The sequence below is a fragment of the Pyxicephalus adspersus genome, chromosome 10 (genome assembly GCF_032062135.1).
Source record: "Pyxicephalus adspersus chromosome 10, UCB_Pads_2.0, whole genome shotgun sequence".
Lineage (NCBI taxonomy): Eukaryota > Metazoa > Chordata > Amphibia > Anura > Pyxicephalidae > Pyxicephalus > Pyxicephalus adspersus.
In genome coordinates, this window is record NC_092867.1 from 4,961,815 (window position 1) to 4,985,011 (window position 23,197).

The window sequence follows — 23,197 nt, forward strand, 5'->3', positions numbered from 1 at the left end:
TGCCCTGGAAGAGCCCAGAAATATTGTTACCAGTAAGGCCAATTGGAACTTTCACCAATCATCTTCCAGGATGGCAGTTCTAATTCTCAGGTTCTGCTGCCCTGAAGGAAATATTACGAGTAAGGCTAACTAGAACCTTTGGTGCTCCAACGGTCTAAAAGTTGCACCTGCTGTCTAAGTTTCCTCTGGGAGGATTGTAAGCCAATAGCTCCTCCCGGATTATATCTACATTTATCTTCATTTGGAAAAGCATTTGTAGAATGATATACTTCCACTGGAGACCCCATTGTGGCTGACCATTAATGTGGTATAGGGCGTTTAGAAATTTAGAGTTAAGCAGTGGCAGCCCTTTGGAAACCGCTCGGCTCATCTCTTGCATTGGCATTTTATCTGTACACATGCACAGAGCACTTTGGCCGAAGGCCTTTCCCCCTAGATCTGTGTCTATAGAACTTTTGACTTTTATCTTAGAAGGATGAATCCTCATTGTACCAGCCATTATTCAGTTTATTAAAACAGTTCCCGTCTTGCTCAAAAGAAAAAGCCTTCCAATATGCAGCTTTACTTTAGCAGATCCGGTCAACAAGTGGAAGCATTGGGTAAGTTTCTGATGACATAGCAATTGTGCCATGAATCCATTTTACCTTTAATATTGGTGACGAATGTGTGTAATGAGTGCGCCCAGCTCCATAGAGAAGGAGGAAATGCCTGAGGCATGTGCTATTGTACAGTGGTATGGATTTATTTATTTCTAATGGGCACTCTGTAAATAAGTGGCTAAACTCCAACTACCTGGGTTGAATTTGGATTGATTGTGCTAATTGTAACTGTAAGTAAATGACATCTGTTAAAGCTGAACTTATAGCCTAATACACAAATTCAAAAAGGGGAGCTGTTTTCAACTGCAAAATTACGTTTTGAATGTTCATTCAGTCCGGAGTCTTGCTTAGCTTTGCTGCACACCCCTGTGTGGAAGAACAGATTTTCCTTTGCTTCATTTAAGTAACCCTTATTATTACACAGAATTTATATACATTCTACGCAGCTGTATCTCAAAGGGGCTCGCAATCTATTGTTCCTACCATTGTCATATGTCATTAATACAGTCAAAGGTAATTTTTGGGGGAAGCCAATTAACTTAACTGCATGTTTTTGAAATGTGGGAGGAACCCAGAGGAAACCCATGCAGGAGAACCTGCAAACTCTTGGTACTCTTTTTATAAAACTTGCTTAGCAAGGCTGCAAAGGCCCCCCAAGACGTCATAATAGGATCTGTGCCTGCAATGAATTTCTAATCTCTCTTTAGGATATTGCAATGCAGAACAGACTGACCTGAAAGAAAACAGCACATTTTCTGCAGCACTGACTGGACATTATTTGCATACCAGTGCTTGGCTGTACTAGGAGACCTGTAATGTCAGTCCTTCGGGTACACAGTCTGCCTCACATCATTGCGGATTACACTGAGATTTGACCTAAAGTATTTTCACAGCTCTCTTGTCGGCAATTGTGCAGTTTGGTTGATTTAGCGCAGTCCTAATATTTTGCAGAATTAATTATATACATTATTTTTTATAGTGCCAACATATTACACAGAGTTGTACAAAGTCCATAGTCATGTCACTTGCTGTCCCTTAAAGGAGCTCACAATCTAATGTCCCTACCATAGTCATATGTCATTAATACAATCTAAGTTCAATTTTGGGGGGGAAGCCAATTAAAGTGACTGCATGTTTTTGGGATGTGGGAGGAAACTGAAGCAAACACAGGGAGAACCTTCAAACCCCATGCAGATAGTGTCCTGGCCGAGATTCAAACCTGGGACCCAGCGCTGCACAGGCCAGAGTTAACCACTGAGCCACCGTGCTGCTAACAAGTTGATTATATGCAATGTAATTAGTGTTCAGTTCCCACAGATTACAATGTTAACAATGTGATGAAGTATTTGTATGTTTCATTTGTAGAAGATTTAGCTGATGTGATGCTTCTTGATCTGAAAAGATGGAGGTTTGCGGTGCTTTGTGTACAAGAAATTCTGTGAATGATTCACATTATCTCAATGGAAGATCAGCAGACCACAACAATTAATTTACAGCGCTATTGGTGAGTGATCAGCGGTGAGAATATAATGATATCTGTATTTTTATTCAATTTATGAGATTTGCAGGCAGCCAGGAGCTCTGCACCCTTCACATATAATTCATCTTCCTTTCAGTTATTACTGCTGTGGCACTAATGTAGCCAAAAGTAGAAAGAATATGGAGACAAAAGTGAATCCCAGGATGGCACGGGACTAAATCAAGACCAGGTAAGGTGGTGTTTTTTATTTTTAGGACAGTTTCCCTTTAAGCTGCACAGTGTTTTTTTAATTTATTTAAATAAATGTTAAGAGATTCCCCTTAAAATTCAAACAAGACATTAAACCCGGATGGCCAATAAAAAGGGGTGCTATAACCAAGTATCTCCCCTTTCCAGTCCATATCATGTCCTATGCCTTCCCTCAATAGTAGAATTCCCATAGGTTAAGGACACGACCTTGTCTCCCAAAATGGTTGTGGGCAAGCCTGAAATAGAATCTGAAAACCCCATTAAATAAGGACAAAAAAACTTATAGAATAAGACATTGAGATAACAATCTAAATAAGCAAATTATCCATTGTAAACCTTTATTTTAATTCATGGGGGGAAAAATCTGTGACGTAGATTTTTAAATCTAAACATCTACATTATTTGGTAGTGAATGATAGATGTTTGTGCTGAATTTGCACGGGGCCAAAATCTGGACAGCAACACATAAGAAACAATAAACTTGTTCGGCCAATTAATGGGGAGATTTACCTCTCTCTTTGTCCCAGTGACCATTCATAGAGGAAATTTCCTCCAACATCCTATTGTCTTTGTGACACAAATCCTTCCCAAGATGCAAGCAATCCAACCCCAATTCATCATACCCACCTCAGCTCCAATGCACACCCCTGGCCTGCTGCTGGAATCACATTTTCCAGATGCCTTCTGGTGCTCACATTTCCTCCTCACACGCACGGTTCCAAGACTTTTCTTGAGCTGCCCCGACTCTCTGGAATGGTCTTCCTCATCCTATTCGGTTTGTAACTACTTTCTGCTCATTTAAAAGAGCCCTCAAAACTCAACGCTTCAACCTCAACTACCCATCTCCTTATGTCTCTTAAATCCCTCACTACTCATCCACCGTTCTATATCTCCCTCCTATTGTGTAATACTTCCCCCACCTCCTAGATTGTAAGCTCCTCAGGTCAGGGTCCTCTCCTCCTCCTGTGTCACTGTCTGTATCTGTCTGTCTTTTGCAACCCCTATTTATTGTACAGCGCTGTGTAATATGTTGACGCTATGCGTAATATGTTGACACTATATGATTCCTGTTTGATAATAATCTCCATGCCGCATTATCGCGATTCTTCTTGTTTTCCATTTTAATAACACCTCGGTTAGGAAGAAACTGTAAACTCTGCAACAACACACATATGATGCATTTGAGACGATTATGAGCTAAGAAATGGATGGTGCAGTGTTTATAATCATATATCAAAGTTAGTTTCCATTCTATCTGTATGAAATGTATAATGTGAAACACTTGGACCACCTCGGAAGCAACTTATTTATTATACAGCAGCATGGAGGACTGCACTCCTGTTGGTGTGGGTGACATGGATAAATATATGGAAGGGGAACAAAAAGGTGATATTGGAACTAGTACATGCATGTAACATAAGACTCGGTATGGGCAGCCTGGATGATATAATATTGCTGCATTCATGTGAATTTATACATTTTTATATAATGATATATTACTATTATTTTCTTATATAAGCTATAAAAATATATTATGGAGTCTGCATGGTATTCCCACCACATTTGCCCCACTGACACGCACCATGAGCTCTTGGAGTGTTTATACTTATCAGTGTAATTAATCGCGTGATTTAACCTCCTGCCATTCCTCCGTCATGCTACAACAAGTGACATTAAAGTGTATGAGAAATTCTGGCGGATATCGCAGATTATCAAAGGCGCTGGAGGGAACCATGACAAGCTCATGAAAATAATTGCTGTTTTAGATCAAGAAACAATAAGCGGCAAAAAATCTAAACTGCATTTAAAAGATTTTAATGATTTAACAAACTTGTGTTCACTTTAAAAGAAACTGGCACAAAAAAAGGGACCTAGACGTGCCTTCATGTAAAATTTCCCGAATTCTATCATTGCAGGTGTCGCCCCATACAGAAAATAGAACTATAGTTGGCCTTTAATACTGTAAAAGTAAAAAGATTTTGAGGAATAATCAAAATAAATTGCTATAATGTGTCTGGGAAACCAAACAACACAGGATCAATGCATCCACCTTGTATACCAAAATCCATGGGAGGTCTCGGGGTCCCTAATCTCATGTTGTATCCTCAGGCTGCACAGATAGCAGCTCTAGGCCAGATTACCATGCCGGACCCTAGACCACAGTGGACAGCTTTAGAGGCCCTTTCTTGCCCCTCTAATCCCATACAGGTATTGATGTGGATACCTGCTAAGAAAAGACCTGCCATTCTTTGCTTATCACTTTCCTATGCGTTGTCGGTTTGGGATGCCAAAAAAGAACCAAGTTCTCCGCTCTGATAATTTCCCCCTAGCGTCTCTTTGGGGCAATCCTGAAGGATTGTCCCCACCAAGGGTTGTCCCCACCACTATAGTAGACTGTAATTGACAGCTCCTGCCTCTCTTTCTCTAAGACAAAGGATAGAAATATAAACCTCAGCCTCTTTGATTCCCTGAAAAAACTTTTTTACATGACACAACAGAGTGGGAGATCCAGGAATGGTGGGAGATACTGGGAACTCTCTTCTATTTCACTTAATACGCCGCTTATTGAAGCCAACTACGAAGTTTTAATGAGATAGTATGATATTTAATGAGAGGTATATGGTGCCAATGAGATTGCACAGATATTTTTCCACTCTGTATTAGAGGCTCCGGTCAAATGGGTACGTTACATCATGCTTGGTGGAGCTGTCCCCTAGTCGAGATTTTGGATTAGGATCTATAGTTTGATTTTCTCAGTATTACAGGTTAATCTACCTAGAAGCGTTGACAGCACCTTTTTTTCTAAACCAGACGAATCCATTCCAAAATCCTCAGCTCGGCTGATTTCTTATTTTCTTTTAGCAGCTTGTATATCCACTCGTAAAATCTTTTGGAATTTACCAAAAATAAGCTCAACTGGATTATGATAAACAATAAATTGACATGTACAATTAAAAATAAATTGGGCAATTTTTATAAAACCTGGGACCCATGGATTGAGTATATTTTTTTGTTTCCTAGTTTGATCTTTCATTCAGATGGCTACAAAGTTGAAGTTGGATAGGAGGCTGTGTGGACTATCATGGCGTTAGCACTTTGTTCTTTTTATCTTTAGCAATTTCTGGTGCCCTACATTAGGCCTAGCCATGAGCGATCTTATATGGACATATATTTGCAAAACACAGTTAACACCCAAAAAAATAACGTGTTTTATTTGTTTTGGTTGCTCAAATAAAAGAATAATGGTTCGAGTTTTGTTATACAATGGATTCTCCTCTCCCACTCTTTGTTTTCCCATTTGTTTTGTATCATTTTGTTTTTCACCATTGTAACTGAATTATACTGCTGTAATTTTTCTGAACAAAACCAAGATATATGTTGGATGTAAATCCCCCTTCCCCTTTCTTTTTTCTGGTATACCCAATAAAACTGAAAATACAATAAAATATTTGAAAATACTGTAAAAGTAACTTCAGCTCTGAAGTCCATATTGCGTTTTTTATTACCTGCCTTGTAAGAAATTAAAATATTTGGGGGAAGAAAACGTTAGCTGCTGGGATGAGCAAATAAGAAGAAGTAGGAGAATTGTGAAGAACTCTCCCTTTGGTCATGTGATCTCTGTTGAAAGGAAGGATCAGAGTTCACATTGGTTAATCCTTCACTTCCATAGGGATCATGTGACCAGTAGCCTTGGATTATAGTTGTGAGAGTAAAACTGTAAGGAGCCAAAGCAGCAGTTTTTTCTCCAGGAAAATGTAGGATTTCAACCCATCTTTTTATTCCAGCAAGGTTGTGAATACAGCATTGTTTTTTTGTTTTTTTTTAAAGTGTATTTGCTTTTACGATTCTATTTCATGATGATTTCAGCTGCACTTTTTATTTGGAGTATAATGCCTCTTGCGGTGGAAAAATGTATGAAAATAATATACTGCAAGTAACACATTTGCTCTTGATTGCGGCTGTGGTTGACGTCACAATGCAGTCTTGTCACTTTCTGGAATCGCGCCGATATCTGTTGCATACAAAAAATGGTTTCCAACTATTCTCATTCACTGGAATGGGAGCGGTTAGGACCTTAATTGACCCTGCGGCACAATGCTGCGGTACGCCGTGGGTCAGAAATGGTCCTGACTGATAAAAGATGGAATCTATTTGTGACTTTTCATTGAGCCACTTGACATCTAATCCTTATGACAATTACAGGACCTCTTTGTGTTTTGCTCCTAGGCAGTGGCTCAGATGACGATCGGACCGCACAGTTCCACCAAAGACTTCATCCAGCATGTTCAGTGATAGGGGCACCTGGAATGTATGAATGGGCCCTCAGGTCAGAACGTTTCTCTGGGCTGTCCATGGAGGAATTTGGAATATTTTAAAACCTCGGAAAGTGAGTATGAGCTCAGCATTTCCCAACCACATCCTCCAATCAACCATTGCCTGTTTTATGACCATGGCCCTAGGAAAATCTCTTTCTATGAAATAGAGGGTTGGTTTGCATTGAGTTAACCCATGAGGGCTCCAATTTCTTTAATGAAGAAATCCATATTTTATTTTCAAAATCCAAACTTCTTTCAGTGCTTCCTTCCTGTTTGTTTACTCCAGTTTCTGCAAGGATCCTTTGCATACCCTGACCATGTGTAGGTGTTGGTGCTGGACCCTTCTAGGCATGCCGCACGGGTGATAATGCATTATGGGAGGCTGTGGTGCAGGCACATGTTCTCCATACCTGGAAGTACCAGGATATTAGCCAGGTATGCATTGGGAAGTTACCCAGTGCACAGGAACAGGAGGCATCACAGAGCCAGTCTATAGACAACAGGGTTCTCCCCAGGCACTTTTAGCTGGGCGCACCACCCGGCACTTTTCAGCACCCACATGGCTGTTTTTGGGTGGTTACCGAAGAGTTTGGTCACAATACAGGGCTGCCACCCACCTAAAATTTCTTCCCACCCGGCTTAAAAAAATTTCTGGGTTGAGCACTGGACAAAGATCCGGTCAGCTGCCATGAGTTTTATTGGATATCTCAGAGGTCCTTAACTGCTTTTGGCAGCTACTTCGTATCTATGTACTTCCACTCTGTATCCATAGATGTACACCCATCAAAATATTAAATTTTTAACATACTAATGTCATTTTAAAAGTTTTTCGTTTTCATGTTTAATAATAATTCATGCAACTATAAAGGTCCTTATCAGATGACAACTCTTTGACCCTTTCTCCAAATGCCATGCAGACGTCACTGGTGTGCATGTACATAGGGCATTGCTGTAGAGAAAATGCAGGGAATCAGCAGCTCTGAGATGTAACAAGGCTAAAAAAGAAGGATTTTAAATAAAGAAATTACAATTGTTTATGACATACAATGCACAGAGCACTCATTCTGTGTCATTCTGCTTACATCTTCTTTACTCAATGCTGATTATTATTATACAGTATTTATATAGCGTCATCATATTACGCAGTGCTGTACAAAGTCCATAGTCGTGCTGATGTGAGTATTTGGCACTTAGTGCATTTTTGAGCCAAAAAACAGAAAATAATCTTGTAAAAGAAGTAAGCTGCGTCTGAATGATGACAATGAATTTTGAAATTCTTTTTTTTCTTCCCAGCTGTGTGTGCTGCAGATACCTGACAAGTGTAAACGGATCTGTTCAGCCTGCACCTCCCAGAATTCCCCACCCTCCCCGCCTGTGTTCACAGTCACAGAAGCTTGCTGCAGCAGTGTCAAGAGACAAACTTCAGGTGCTGCTCGCTCTTCTATTGAGAAACCTTCACGGTGTGACCGGTGAGTGCCGCAATGTGCATGTCTCCTATATCTTCATATGAAACCTATTATCAGCTGGGGGCCAAAAAAGCAGCTAAATGTGTAGCCAACTCTCAGAACTCCTCTGCTCCTTTGGGTTTGTGTGAATGGGAGTCAGAAGCAAGCAAAATGTACCTGCAAGAAACCAGTTCAGGGTCTTTCTGGAAAAGGTGGATTTAAAAGTATGCAAAGCCTGAACGAGGTTTGATTATAAATATAAATATGAGAGCACATCAAAAGGCTGATCAGCTGTTACTTACAAATGATGGTTTTGGTCTTGTGGAAGGAGAACCTCAAACACACGACACATGCTTGGTAAATACCAATCGTTACAGGGTATTGGGGTTTTTTTTTGTTTTTTTTATTTCAATGGAGTAAAATAAGTCAATAGCAGACTGATGACTAGCAAAGACTTTACCCAGAGAAATGCAGCGCAATAACACTGCAGCCGATTTGCTGTGCACTGCAGACACACTTTTTAGGTGCACTTCTGAACCTTATGTCTATAATTCACCATCGAATCAGCAAATTCCCTTTTCTATAGTTGTTAATATTTTTCAATGCATCTGAACCTTTGAAACGGGCCATGTTGGCCATGGCTGTGTTTTATGATGGTGACTTATGTGAGTGTTCATGTCTTATGTGATGCAATAACTGTGCAGATTTTGTGTATATGAGCTCTCACAACTTCCAGGTGTTCAACTACTATTCTCGCGCTCTCTCTCTCTCTCTCTCTCTCTCTCTTGCTCTTTTGCTCTTTCTCCATCTTTCTTTTGCTCTGTCTTTTGCACTCTAGCTCTCTCGCTCTCTGTCTCTCGTTCTCTAGCACGCTCTGTCTCTTTTTTTTGCTCCCTTTCTTTCTCGCTCTCTCTGTTCCTCTTTCTTTCTCGCTCTCTCTGTCTCTTTCTTTCTCTCTCTCTCCCTCTTTCTTTTGCTCTCTCGCTCTTTCTTTCATGCTTTCTCTTTCTTTTGCCCTCTCTCGCTTTTTCTGTCTCTTTATGTCTCTTTCTTTCTTTCTCCCTCTCTCTCTCCCTCTCTTTCCCTTCTTTCTTTCTTTCTTTTGCTCTTTCTCTTGCGTTCTTTCTCTCAGTCTCTCGCGCTCTCTTTTTCGCTCTCCCTTTTTCTTTCTCTCTCTCTCTCGTTCTTTCCTTCTTTCTCTTTCTTTCTTTCTCTCTTTCTCTCTTTCTCTCTTTCTCTCTTTCTCTCTTTCTCTCTTTCTCTCTTTCTCTCTTTCTCTCTTTCTCTCTCTCTCTCTTTCTCTCTTTCTCTCTCTTTCTTTCTCTTTCTTTCTTTCTTTCTCTCTCTTTCTCTTTCTCTCTCTCTTTCTCTCTTTCTCTCTCTCTCTCTTTCTCTCTCTCTCTCTCTCTCTCTCTCTCTCTCTCTCACTCTCTCTCTCTCTTTTTCTTTCTCGCTCTCTCATATTAGGCAGCAAGTGAATTGTCAGTTCTGTCTGAAAAATAGATCTGTGTTTGGATCTCAGAGACTCTGACAAAGGGCAAATTGTGATGGATAGACAATGGGTTAGAACCCCTCCAAAACATCTTGTAGGGTGTGGCATGTTTTGCAGAGGTGTATTGCCTCTTTATATTTTTATTTGCCATGACAAACACTTGGACCTATTGCTCTCTTTATATGCAAGGTTTGTGGTTCAGAATCCATGGTTGTCACTGACACTTGCAGCAGTCTTCCATTACCTGTTCAAGTTATTAAAATACCTGGAATCAGAATTTTTAGGAGTAGACAAGGTGCTGTAGTCAGAGTTGTAGATGTAACAAAAATACCTGGAGTGGAAATGTAACAATGTAGTGTTATCTCACTCCAATTACCCCGGTGATGTTTGTACTTCTTCCCATAACTCAGTTATTACCTTTCTTTCCCTCGAGGCTGTAGGTTGAGTTCAGGATCTCTACGACCTTTTCACCTCCCCCAAAGCATTTCCATAACCCTGTCACCTGCAGCTCAGTCACGTCTGAGTCCCCTTCCTAATTTCTGCAATTAACGGCCTGATTGTGGATGCAAAAATTGCTATTTATACAACAACCCCGTGTGTGGGGTGCTTTAGATCTGCATGTAATGCAATTGAAAACCTAATCAGTTTTCAATTGTAGAATCATCCCACCTTTGTCTACCAGAGAGAGCGTTCCAGGAACTGTTGCAGGTAAAAGACCCCGGTCACAGCTCATTTCACCTGTGCGCTAGATGGAAAACACCTGGACAGGTAATCCTCTGTATTGTTTAGCAAAATCCCTGCTCGGCATCATGGTACAAAATACTTTCCAGGGACATCTATGAATATATTAGAAGTCTCATTGTATGATGAATAAGGGTGCGGACAATGGCTAGCATGACGTGAAGTCAGGTCACTACGCCTCTGCTGCAATCAGATCTGTTACCTAAATTGATAGGACATCCCAGGTTCTTCCAGGAGAAAATCTTTTATATTATGTGCTCCAATCTGCTTTAACAGGGAAGAAATCTCCTCCTCTTCCTGAATGACGGTGGTAAAATTCCCTGGAATAACATGTGTTTTATGATTCTAACCATTTCATTGTGTTATGAATACATCCAATATTTATTTCCTAAAGGTCTAAACCTGAATAAGTCATATATAGCACCCAACCAGATGTGGCGGCTGCATTAGTTTGCTTTTCGCTTATTTTCATCTGGTGATCTTAACAGTAACATACTTCTTATAGAGGGGTAGCATTGTCACCCAATGCTAGAAATTCATCCAATGATAATATTCTTTAGCTTGGTGGTTCAGTTTGCATAGATGGCAGGTATGGGCAAACTTTGCAGCACACGCATCATACATGTATATTGCTTTATTGCTGATTTGTGAGTGTAAAAGTATTGGAAATCAACAGCACTCCAAGCGAATATTTCACAGTCATATTGTGAGAACATGTTACAGGAAAAATGCGGTCATATCATGGTCATGCATGGTCCCTTCTAAAATCGTGTGATACTTCCCCCTACCACCTAGATTGTAAGCTCTTCAGGGCAGGGTCCTCTCCTCCTCCTGCGTCTCTGTCTGTATCTGTCTGTCATTTGCAACCCCTATATAATGTACAGCTGTGCAGAAAATGTTTGCGCTATATAAATCATGTTTAATATTATTATTATTATTATTATTAAAAATAAAAACATTGACACCAACCTACCTTTTTTCATTTTCTTTTTTTTTTTATTTTGCTTTCATCCCCTACATGAGTTGGCCTCTGCTATGTCTAGCACTGTACCCTTCCATCCTCCATAGGCCTGGACATTTCCATGTGGCTGATTTAGGGTCCATACACAACCTGCAATGATTCTTTTGGGTACTCTAGCATGTGTACAGATGTCCCAGACGTGACTGAGGAGGTTGTTGGTGATCCGCCATGTTGGATTACAACTGTCCATTAACCACCACAGCTAATATACTATGACATACCGCCTCATGCCTGTCCTCCCCTCTTCATAGCACAGAGCAAGCAGACTGTACAGCCATCATTTCTAAACTGTCACCTGAAATGATCACCAGAATATGTTTGGGGTGATAGTAATATATAGGAGAGATCTTTCGTTGGTCAGGTTGTGTCTGAAGGTACAGCCACCATCTCATGTCACCATAGAAGCACAAAGTACATCCTTCCCCATCTTGGGTTTTGAGTAAATGTCCCCATGAAGCAGCAATGTCCTCTGAGATATATGAAGTGCCACTTGTAGACGTCACATTGATGTCACGCACACACAAGAGTTTTTCAAATGTTCAGTAAACATTCTCCAAGTGTCTGCAAAGCTTTCAGAACTCTCCATGAATGAGCAGAATCTTAGTGTTCCAAGCACAGGATTCCCAGCTGAGAGTATCGATGAAATTGAAAATGTTTTGCTTCCCTTTTCACAAGGAGAACTTTGCGTCACTCTAAATCTGGTCAGATGCAGAGATTCAAGACAAAATGTAAATCTTTCGGGGTACTGCACAATTAATTTTTCTAGATGTTCCCAATAAAACTGAAACTCTTCACTATCCGAGTCCAGGTCTATTATGGTGTTATGCAGCACGCTGGAGGCAGCGGATGTAGGTGATGAGTTTTTAGGTAATCCGCCAATTGCAAAGCATAACCCCTGCATTGCCATGGCCTTTGGTTGGAGTCCCCACACTATGATCGTGCAGGTTCCATGCTTGGATATACCAGCATAGATAACCTCTCACACACCTAATAAATAAAACACTGTCATAATTTAAAATGTGAACATTTAGTGGTTGTAAAAAGTGACTGACCCCAAAGAAACGCTGCAACATCTGATGTGTCAAAGGAAAAAGCTTTTAGGAATTTTTACCTAGACACTTTGTGCTTTTTGACTATTGATCAGGACCATAAGTTGCTGCTTTCTGCAATAGTTGGACTGTTGCTCATAACCTGAACTATACATCGTTGTGTTTCTGGCTTTCCACTATCATAATCATTGCGGTGGCACCGCTCAATCTATTCACCTTAGTGCCAGGTCAGGATGTTGTGAACATCGAGGTGATAAAACACTTACCCTAGGAATCTCAAGGGCACTTTTTTCTTGTTATAAAATTATTTGCACAAGCATCAGTGTCATTAGAAAGGGGATGGGGACTGTGAATATAATCCTGTAAAAAGAAAAATGAATTTCAGGGCGACATCATTGTTCTTCTTCCCATTTTTCATACTTTGATTACAGGCCAATTCAGGTGATCAAATCCTCCCTTAAACAACTTCTTAGGGGAGAATTATGTTTTCAATTCACTTAATCTCTCTCCTCCTCCATTCTTTTTATCCTTTTTTAGTTGCCTTCTGTTTCCAGATCTACAATATTCTATCTTCTGGATCCTTTTTTTAAACCGGTCCCAAAACTGCAGTGCTTGTTCCATGTGAAATCTGACTATTGTTCTGTACAGGGGTAGGATTATGTCTGTCTGTATATCTGTGATCTGCTCAGAAGTCTCATCATCCTGAGATAAGATCAGAGAGGAAAGAATCCGGCTCATAGATGTATCGGGGTAATCTGCTCTCCTTAATGGCTCCATATAACCAGCCAGTAGATTTAGTTGTACAGAGATCTCTTCAATGAAAAAACTTTCCATAGAGCTCAGGACCCCAGACCTGAACTAGAGCTCAGGACCCCAGACCGGGCAAAAAGTTCACCTTCCAACATGACAACGACCCAAAGCTCTCACTTTCTCCCTCTCTTTCTCTCTTTTTCATATTCTCTCGCTGTCTCGCTCTCCTGCTCTCCAAAATTACTCCATATGGCCGGTTAGTAAATTCAGTGTTCCTGGTCTATGTGGGTCCCCAGTAAATTAAAGAAATAGTTTACCGGTTTAATGGTTGTCTCAATTGATAGATCCCTTTATCAAACATAAGCTCCAGTCGGAAATGAAAAACACAAATACTTCTCTATATTTAATAATACATCAGTATATCTGTCTATTAGAACACAAGCTCTGCAAGTTTTTAAATATGACTTGGTATCATCCTCTTCCAATCCAGCAAGGCTCAGACAATGGAGAAGCAGCAAAGGGGTCAATTAGTGCTCTTGTTCCAAGGAGGAGCATGCTGATAGGAGGAATGTGCAGAATAAGAGACCAGTCTGCTGCTTCTCCTTTCACCAACCAGTCAGTGGCTGCTTTAGGGACAAGACCTCTAGCAGTGTTTTGCGGTGTTGAGATTTGTGTGAACAGTTTGATATTTCCTGCAAATAACATGTGGACTTTGAGTAGTGATCACACATTTTTTGTATCTTTCCATTACTGACTGGTAGCAGAGTATATAGGGTGCCCTTGTGCCAGGAATCAGCAGAGCAGGAACTATTAAACAAGGAAAGCGGAAGGTGAGGGGAGATTTTATCATCCGGAGGAATTGGCAGCATCCAGGCCATGGACTCTCCTGATCTCCCCGTCACACTCGCTGGATCCGGCCTTTGATGCGCCGCCATCTATGGATCTGATCCTTGGCTCCAGGCCTGATGATAAAACAAGCCTTTCTTCCCAGAGAAATATTCAGGTCATTGGAGCCATCTACAAGCCCTGTGCTGGTGATGAAATATAAATGAATTGTCAGACAAAAGCGCTCTGTGCTCAGGACCTTTTCCTCTCTGCTAACAAGTGATTCCTAAGAAGATCAAAAGGCTAAGAAATCACCTTTCTACATCTGGACTGGTAGTGAAGAGGTCACATGGGAGAATACCAAAAAAAAACCTCTAGCAATGTATCTGGAATATTTTTTAAGTAGGGTTGATGCTACTAACCCATCCGCCCTGCACTCAGAAACAACCTTGGCTTCCTAAGGTGTAGGAGACACGCTGCCAGGTGCAATTATTCTGCCATTATGTGATGGAAGCCCAACTGCAGTCGATTTTTATATCTTTAATATATCTTTATTATCTTCCAGTGGAGTGCTAAAGGTTTATAAAAATTGTTAAAGATTGGATACATTTAATGTAATGGGGTGACAATACTGTCCTTGTCCCCCAAATGTCCATTTGCATTGTCACATGACCTCCCAATGAAGACTACAGGAGTTTGTTTTTACACACATCATCCAGACATGGCCCGCTGTTGTCACCATCAGATAATGGAAACAAGAAAAGTGTATGATACACAGTGCACAGAGCAAATGTTATCCAATTGGAATTTATATTCCACTTTAAGGTTTGATTAAATAAATCCTCATTGTTTTAATTGAAGAGAAATATATTTGCACAGAACAAAATCTCCCTAATTTGAGAGAAAGCTGAATGGAGCAAAGTACAGAGATATCCTTAATGAAAACCTGTTCCTCACTGCTTAAGACCTCAGACTGTGATATTCTCTGGTCTGATGAAACTAAGGTTAAATTGTTTGGCCTCAAATCTAAATGTTATGCCTGGAGGAAACCAGGCAGCGCTTATCACCTCCCCAATACCATCCCAACAGTGAAGCATGGTGGTGGCAGCACCGTCTTGTGGGGGTGTTGTTCAGCAGCAGTGACTGGTCAGGGTTAAAAGGAATGGAATGGAGCAAAGTACAGAGATATTCTCAATGAAAAACTGCCCCACAGTGCTCAGTACCCCAAACTGGGCCAAAGGTTCACTTACCAAGACCCAAAGCACACAGCGAACACAACACAGGAGTGGCTTAAGGACAACTCTGAATGTTCTAGAATGACCCATCTAGAGCCCTGAATCCTATGGACCATCCCTGGAGAGTCCTGAAAATGGCAGCTCACTGACAGTCCCCATCCAACCTGACTGAGCTTGAAAGATTTACAAGAAGAAAAGAAAAATCTTTCCAAAATCTTTACAAAAAAGAAGAAAAAAGAAAAATCCCCCAATCCAGGGGTGCAAAGATTGTTACATCATTGCCTAAAAAGACTCCAGGATGTAATTGCTGCCAAAGGTGCTTTACCTAAATACTAAGTAAAGGGTCTTATGGAAATGTGGGATTTCAGTTTTTTACAAAATTGCCTAGAAATTCGTCATTATGGAGTTCTGTGTGTAAATTATTGAGAACCAAATATAATAAGAACAGTTGTAGCATTAGACTGCAACATAACGTAAGTTAATATAAACAAGTAAAGGGATCCGAATACTTTCTGAAGCTGTTTATTATGTTATTATCTTTGTCGCTGTGCAAATGTAATGCAATCTGGTAAAATGTTCTAATACATAGCAAAGCTTCCAAAATGTTCTGCTTTACATATTATCTATTTTGTACTTTTGTTTTTTAGAGATGATTATAATTGCAGATTTGCTCAGTGTTTGAGCACTGCTGGGACTTAGAAGAAGGGGGAAAAACCCCAAAATGTCATCCTAACAAATTAACTGTCCACACAGATTTAGAAAAAGCCTCCCGGACAGAACTCTCATAATTCATCTGCATTGTTAGATGGGGAGTATGATGTACAGTGCAAACAGGAAACTGTACACAAAGTTCACTGACCTCCCGAAGAACACGGGACCTGTGACCCCGACTGACATTCCTAGAAACACATCCGTTCCTCTTCACTGTCTCTGTAGTGTTGTCTGCAAAAAAACATAAAAATATGGAATCTGAATTGAAGGGTTGGATGCTGCTAAAAGATACAATGACCCTGATTTATTAAAGCTCTCCAAGGCTCTCCATGGAAGTAGATTTAGGTATGAAAGTTTTGGTTACTATGGGCCTGATTTAATAAAGCTCTCCAAAGTTGGAGAGGATACACTTTCATCAGTGAAGCTAGGTGATTCAGCAAACCTGGAATGAAATCTATTTCAGCTTCACTGATGAAATAGTATTCTCTCCAACTTTGGGGAACTTTATTAAATCAGGCCCATAGTAACCAAAACTTTCATACTTAAATCTACTTCCATTTAGGTTGCATTCCAATTTCTTCTTTCTTTTGTATAAATGTTAAGCATAGATTGTAAATCATTTAGTTAGTTACAACACACCAGGTAATCCCTTCTTTGGTTACACTTTGTATCCTTTAGCAGCATCCAACTCTCCAGTTCAAATTCCAGTGGAAGACAAGGTCGTAATTGCTGCATGATCAATCTCTCAATTAGGTAAGCTTGTGTGAGCATGCTCCAAAATTTGTGCAAAAAGTCTGAGACCTCGGATAATTGTACAATCCATAGAAATTATCCAACCTAACCTCTAAAGGTTTTTTTTTTTCAATTCTGCATTCAACACTGATCATTTTGACTCAAGGAAATGTAAAAAAATGTAAAAAAATAAAACAATTTTAGTGTTGATTCTATAAAATGATCAAATGGACTGGCTGATGGAATGGGAAAGATGAGCCTATTGGTTATAAAATGCCATGGTAGAAGGTTCATTCTGTCACGGTTTTGGGTTTGTCAGGCAATTTGTTTCCACCCATTAAAGTATGTCAGATCTGATGATTTACAAAGGTATAATAGTTGACTTACTACAAATTCCAGAAAATTAGACTTATTTAAAAATAAATTTTGCATTGCATTGATTGAGTTCATAATAGTCAGTCAATGCAATAACTTATTAAAAATGTTAATAAATAATAAGTTGCACAACAATTTGCATTGCCTTATAGAGCTTTTCCATGGTGCAATGTTTTAATGCGGACCTTGCACTAGAATGTATTTAGTAGCCCCACTCATAGATCTCCCTAGAGGCTGTGTGGGAAGTGATATCACTGGATGGCTCAGCAACAATTTACTTGTTTCATCGTTTTTTTTTTTTAGGCCTACAATGCCTTATAAACAGAACTTAAGTTTACTTTAGTGCAAGTCCAGCTTTAAAAAATATCCTTTACATGTAATTATAAACTGCCAAACTAAGAATATATTGAAAATAATGTCATTTTAACCCAAAAATTTGATTCACTTTTTTTTTTAATACTGTAATTGTAGCTAACATTGTATTTCTTTCTTTGGGTAATTGTACAGATAGATGGGGCAAGGCCGCCGGTAGGTTGGAGAGAAACCTCCAGCCTGTCTGTGATCAGAATATTGGCTGCCATAATGAACAGATACATTGGATTTGTGCTTACGGGTTAAACGTAGGTTAACTTTCCCCCAGCCTTGGAACATTTTTAATTGCATCTGGATTCCAGGGAGCTTGCAACCTTTTCTTTCTTCATCTTTTGTTAATCCATTGTAATTTTAAATTAGAGGAAACCTCCAGGCTTTAGTTGTCTTCACGCTCTCAGCATTGATTCCTTAAAAATTCCTAGCTGCATTTCTTTATTTAATAATTAAAAATCAAAATAATTAAAAAATCAAGCTCGTTGGGGTTGTGGGTCCTTCCTTTTCAATAGCTGTGGTGTGCCGTACTGCATCATTGAGGAAGCGATAAGGTAATAACAATTGAGCAGCATTCAGTGCTTTAGTACTGTGAGCCCAGGGCAGTGTAATGAAGCTCCTCCCAGTGGGTGTGTCTATGACAGCCAGGGCTCTCAGAAATTGGTTCAATGTCCTTGGGTGTCATGGAACCATAGGTGAGGGTATCTACATGACAGAGCATGGAGGAGGTCAGTAGTGCAAAATTACTTCTTGAACACATACACTGGAGTTATGATTTGAGAGTTACCTGTTTTTTACCTTTACTACAGTATTACTGCATTTCCTAATAAGTAACGTTCTATTTTGTAGGTCTTTTTATGGAATGAAGCTGTTACAAAGTCATCTTGTTCTTCTTTTCGCCTGTGGTATGTATGATGCCCTGGGAATTTTTTTTTTACTGTCCATTATTTGTATTTGCATTTGTGTTGTATAACAGGATAGGCTTAAACCTGTCACACGTCCTTAAAATGCTGATACCTGTGTGCCATGCTCATCCCTAGGGCTCAGTACCTTTAACTGAAGGTCAAGGTGACAACCAGGCAACTAGCACAAGGAGGTGCAAAACAATCACAGCTTTCACGTCTTTTTTTTATAATAAGTCCCCTTTAAAGTTTATGAATAGCTAAATCCTTTTTTTTTGGATTGAGATATGAGAACCCATGAGATTTTTATTGCTATCTGTGTCCCTACTGGGGAGATTCGCTTTTTAGTTGTCCTGATGAGCATTGTCACCAATACAGAAAGTAATGGGAAACTCAACATTTTGGAAACATCAGTCAATGGAAAATCCTCTAATGGAACAACCTATTCGCGGGGGAATTTCCCTCACTTCCTATTGTGTCTCTGGGCAGAAAATCATGTGACATCTCCCCAATGGGAGCAGACAGAAAAAAAAAATATTGAGTAGATTTAAACTATCCCTACTCTAATTCCCAACCCAAACAAAATAATTAAATGGGTAACACTGTCTTATAACACAAGTTACAATACATCACCCAATCGGAGCTGGTCTGACATCAATCTAGTTTCCTGATTGGGTGAAATGCTCTGCCTGATCCCTGGAGGATATCCCAATGATACAGTGGTTGCAGCTCCCAGGGCCTGAGATCCTAAATACATTCAAGCTATGTGGGCAAGAAAATTGATTATACATGTTTAGATTATAAAGAAAACACAATTGCATTGTGAAATATTATTTATTTTAGCTATTGATGCAACGGTATGGATATCATCTGGTGATTTGATGGAACCCAATGAAATCTTAATAATATATCATTTTATATAATCTGACTATAGTCTTAGAACCTTCTTCTCCTATCAGCCACACTGTGGTGGAGAAAAGATTAAGCTTTATGGAGAACACTTGCCAGATATTCTGCCAGGACTGTCAAGTTACCAGAACTGAATGAACTTCTGTGCAGATGTTGCATAATCCTGACCTGACTAATGGGTGATGATCGCAACAAGGAAGAAGTCATCATCCTGCGGCGAAAATGGGACAGGTGAGTATACCAAGGTTCCGCTTTAAGCAAAAAACAGCATTTAGCCACCACCTAAAATTAATTACACCCCAGGGTGCCTAGCACTTGCCACCTGTTAGCACTCCTGGGTGCCTAGCGGTTGCCACCTGTTAGCACTCTTGGCACCAAGTAGTTGCCGCCTGTTGGCACTCATGGGCGCCTAGCGGTTGCTGCCTGTTGGCACTCCTGGGTCCCTAGCGGTTGCCGCCTGTTGGCACCCCTGGGTGCCTAGCGGTTGCCGCCTGTTGGCACCCCTGGGTGCCTAGCGGTTGCCGCCTGTTGGCACCTCTGGGTGCCTAGCGGTTGCCGCCTGTTTGCACTCCTAGGTGCCTAGCGGTTGCCACCTGTTTGCACTCCTAGGTGCCTAGCGGTTGCAGCCTTTTGGCACTCCTAGGTGCCTAGCGGTTGCCGCCTGTTGGCACTCCTGGGTGCCTAGCGGTTGCCGCCTGTTGGCACTCCTGGGTGCCTAGCAGTTGCTAGTAGGCATCCGTGAGCTGTAAACCTTTAACCACTAGTCTGATCCTGCCTTATGTGCATGGTGGTTAGATTTATTAAATTGATTATAAAATATAACACCCTTTTTTATCTGACCACATGGTCTGGTTAAAATTGTAGAATTGGAGCTCTGCTTCTTTTCAGTGTTTTAAGTTTGTTTAAAATTGCAACATTTAAAGGTCTCCTAAAGGTCAGAAGAATAAATTCAATGGTAAGAATTTTCCTATTTGAGAATTTACTATTTATTCTTTGCATCCCCCAGATTTTTACATCTGCAGTAAAATCTGATGCTTAATATATCTGCATAGCAAGCGGCCAGCAGAGTCTTTAGCATAATGCAGAATTCAGAATTCAGCCTTGTGACAGGGCGAATGTTAACTGGCTGCCATGTGCACATAAGTGATCGCTTCCTGACATCCACAGTGAGAATTTTTTGTACAGAGTACAGCTGGGTCTCCGGAATGCAGCTGAAATCTGTGTGTTAGGCCATAATGTACGCTGAGATGGAGAAATAAGAGATAAAATGTCACTATAATACAAAGCCAATGTTTGTACTAAACATTGATTTATAGCATGGATGGTTGCAATTCATTTTATTTATACTTTGATATTCTTTGTACACAGTGTTACCATGTCTTGGTGTGCAGGATCTCCAGGTTGGTCCCGAAATAGCTGCGAAAATCTCCACAGCTGCACAAAGTAAGGATTTCACTATAATTATATATATATAGATTTTTTATAACTATATATTTAAAGTTGTACTGTATTGACTGGAGGTTAAAATGTACTCAATATTGTTAGTATCTCTTATCCTATTCGTGGAGTTTTCTTATTTGCCCCCCCCCCTGTTGGGCCGTTCTTGCCAAACATGTAGGAGTGAAATGTCAGCTCTGCTTCCGTTTGCTCTTGCAGCCCTTTACTAGTTGTATGTGTTCTTGGATAGAGTTTCTCTATCCAAGAACACAGAAGTCCTGTGTTCCTAGATAGAGAAACTCTATCCAGGGACACATACTACAGGGTGGCTACAGCAATCAGGGGAGCGGAGCAGGTCTGCTCCCCTGATTGCTGTTGCAGCTCTGTACTATGTGTTCCTGGATGCAGCCGCAATAATCCTCCTATAGTGATTTCCGACGGTTTCGCAAAATTTCGTAGACTTAATGCCAGTGGAATTCTCGCTTATCCCTAGTTGTCACCGTTTATTGCCGTAATGTGCTGAAATCATGAGAAGTATAAAAGTCAGTTTCATATTTTTAGTAACATTTCACACCAGAGCAAAAAAAAAAATGCTGCAAGGAAATTTGTGCTGACATTCTGCACTCCACTTGAGGTGGAGCCGAACCTTTTCCATAAAGTCATCAATTGGTGCCAAAACCCGGCATGACATGAAGGTGTCATTTCGGCAGAATGGGTTCCAGAAGGCATAACAGTGACCCAACATTATTATAAGGAAGATAAAGCTGAGAGAAAGAGTCAGGAAAAGACGGCAGAAATGTGGGAAATGGTTTCATTCTTCATCAGGACAACAGCTCCTTCTCACACAGCACTTTCTGTGCCCGACAAACACATTACTGCGCTGGAACATCCTCCATATTCATCGGATTTGGCACCTGTGCACTTTTTTCTTTTTCCTACATTGAAATCGGTGATAAAGGAACACGCTTTGTGTCAATAGATGCAGGAAAGAAAAAGACATTAGGTATCAGAAAATTATCTGCACCCCACCTTCCAGCAGTGGGAAACAGGCCGGTATCAGTCCCTTATTGTGAATAAAGAGAATATTCATAGGGACAGACATTAGAATTGTCATATAAAGAGATAAGAGTTATTTTATCAGTTTAAAAATTTCATAGACAGACCTCGTGAGCATTGTCGCCCTGGAGGGAGAAGGTGTTAATGGCTGGATCACCAGTGGAAAATAAAGAAAAGACGTGCACCTATCACATTCCGGAGTGCTGATTTGGAATATATTACTTTTTTGTTATTCAATTTAAATTCTCCTTGAAACCCATCTGAAGAACAAGTGTTAGAATCTTTCCCTGCTTCCTGTATATTTGATGCGAGAGATAATAAACATATTTTCTAATAAGTCCAATAGGGAGAGAAAATCGCATGCCAAGTCCTGGAAAATCCCAAAAAGTTTTGGCTTCTGGTTTAAAAATATTGGCAATGCATGCTACAGCTTATTAGGGATTTCACTGATCTGCTATAAACATCAGTTGGGTTGATATTTACTGACTTTGGTGAGACAAAAAACAGGTCAGACCAGTCCTGCGGTCAGAATAATCCTGGCACATTATTAGTCCTGTCCTGTGTGTACATTGGGGGTCTTGACGTGCAGAGGGCAATCCACTGAGTCATTTTCTGCTGATAATAATGGACATGTTGGTGCAGGAGCCATGACACAGCCGTGAGTCATCTGAAGCCAATATGACTCCATTGTGTGGGCTTTGGATTTTGGCCTAACTCAGCAAACAAAAGGTTAATCATGACTTCCTTCACATTGAGCGCAATGCAATGCACCTGCACCACTGTTTGTTGCGATGTTGGTTCCATTTATTACATTGAATAGGAAAATGCACACAAAAAATGCAGAAATGCATGGAATACACTGCATTGCAAATAGTTGGATCATCAGCCATGTATTGTCTGATCTTCCTCCATATCAGACATATTGGCTCTGTTTTATTTAATCTCTACGAGACTGGAGGACCTGGAAGTGGAGGAATGGAGGAGAGGTGAGTGTGAGTTGCTGGAGAGTGGAAAACATGGGTTCAGTTTAAGAAAGGAGGCTAAAAAGATAACACAAAAATTCCACACAGATGTCACCCTAACACAAGACAAAATAATACAAATATCCTGATTTCTATAAATCTAATACATATATTTGTTACGGCTGCAGTCATCTCTTCTTCTATCCCATGTCTTTCAGGAATGTTCTGTTCGGCCCCTCTGGATATCCTTTTCCTGCTCGATGGCTCAAATAGTATCGGGAAGGGGAGTTTTGAGCGCTCCAAACACTTTGCAGTGAGATTATGTGACACCCTGGATATTGGCGCAGATCGGGTCAGTTCCGTGCTTGTACATCACATCAGTAGTTTGGAATCTTTAGAGAAGTGTTGTGGTAGGGGCAGGGACAAACTACTGGGGGGAAATCTCCCCATTGTGGGAGGGGCAGAGACAAACTACTGGGGGGAAATCTCCCCATTGTGGGAGGGACAGAGACAAACTACTGGGGGGAAATCTCCCCATTGTGGGAGGG

At 40.4% G+C, this 23,197-nt stretch overlaps 1 protein-coding gene across 1 annotated transcript in view; it reads left to right on the forward strand.

Annotated features, from left to right (window-relative positions):
• Positions 1–6,593: 6,593 nt before the first annotated feature.
• VWA2 (von Willebrand factor A domain containing 2) overlaps positions 6,594–23,197 on the forward strand; it is a 32,059-nt gene continuing 15,455 nt past the window's right edge. The window contains exons 1-5 of the mRNA XM_072424219.1: positions 6,594–6,715; positions 7,938–8,113; positions 18,233–18,288; positions 20,563–20,637; positions 22,868–23,001. Of these exons, the coding sequence (XP_072280320.1) occupies positions 6,644–6,715; positions 7,938–8,113; positions 18,233–18,288; positions 20,563–20,637; positions 22,868–23,001 (513 nt within the window). The 5' untranslated portion in view covers positions 6,594–6,643. The remainder of the gene's footprint in view (positions 6,716–7,937; positions 8,114–18,232; positions 18,289–20,562; positions 20,638–22,867; positions 23,002–23,197) is intronic.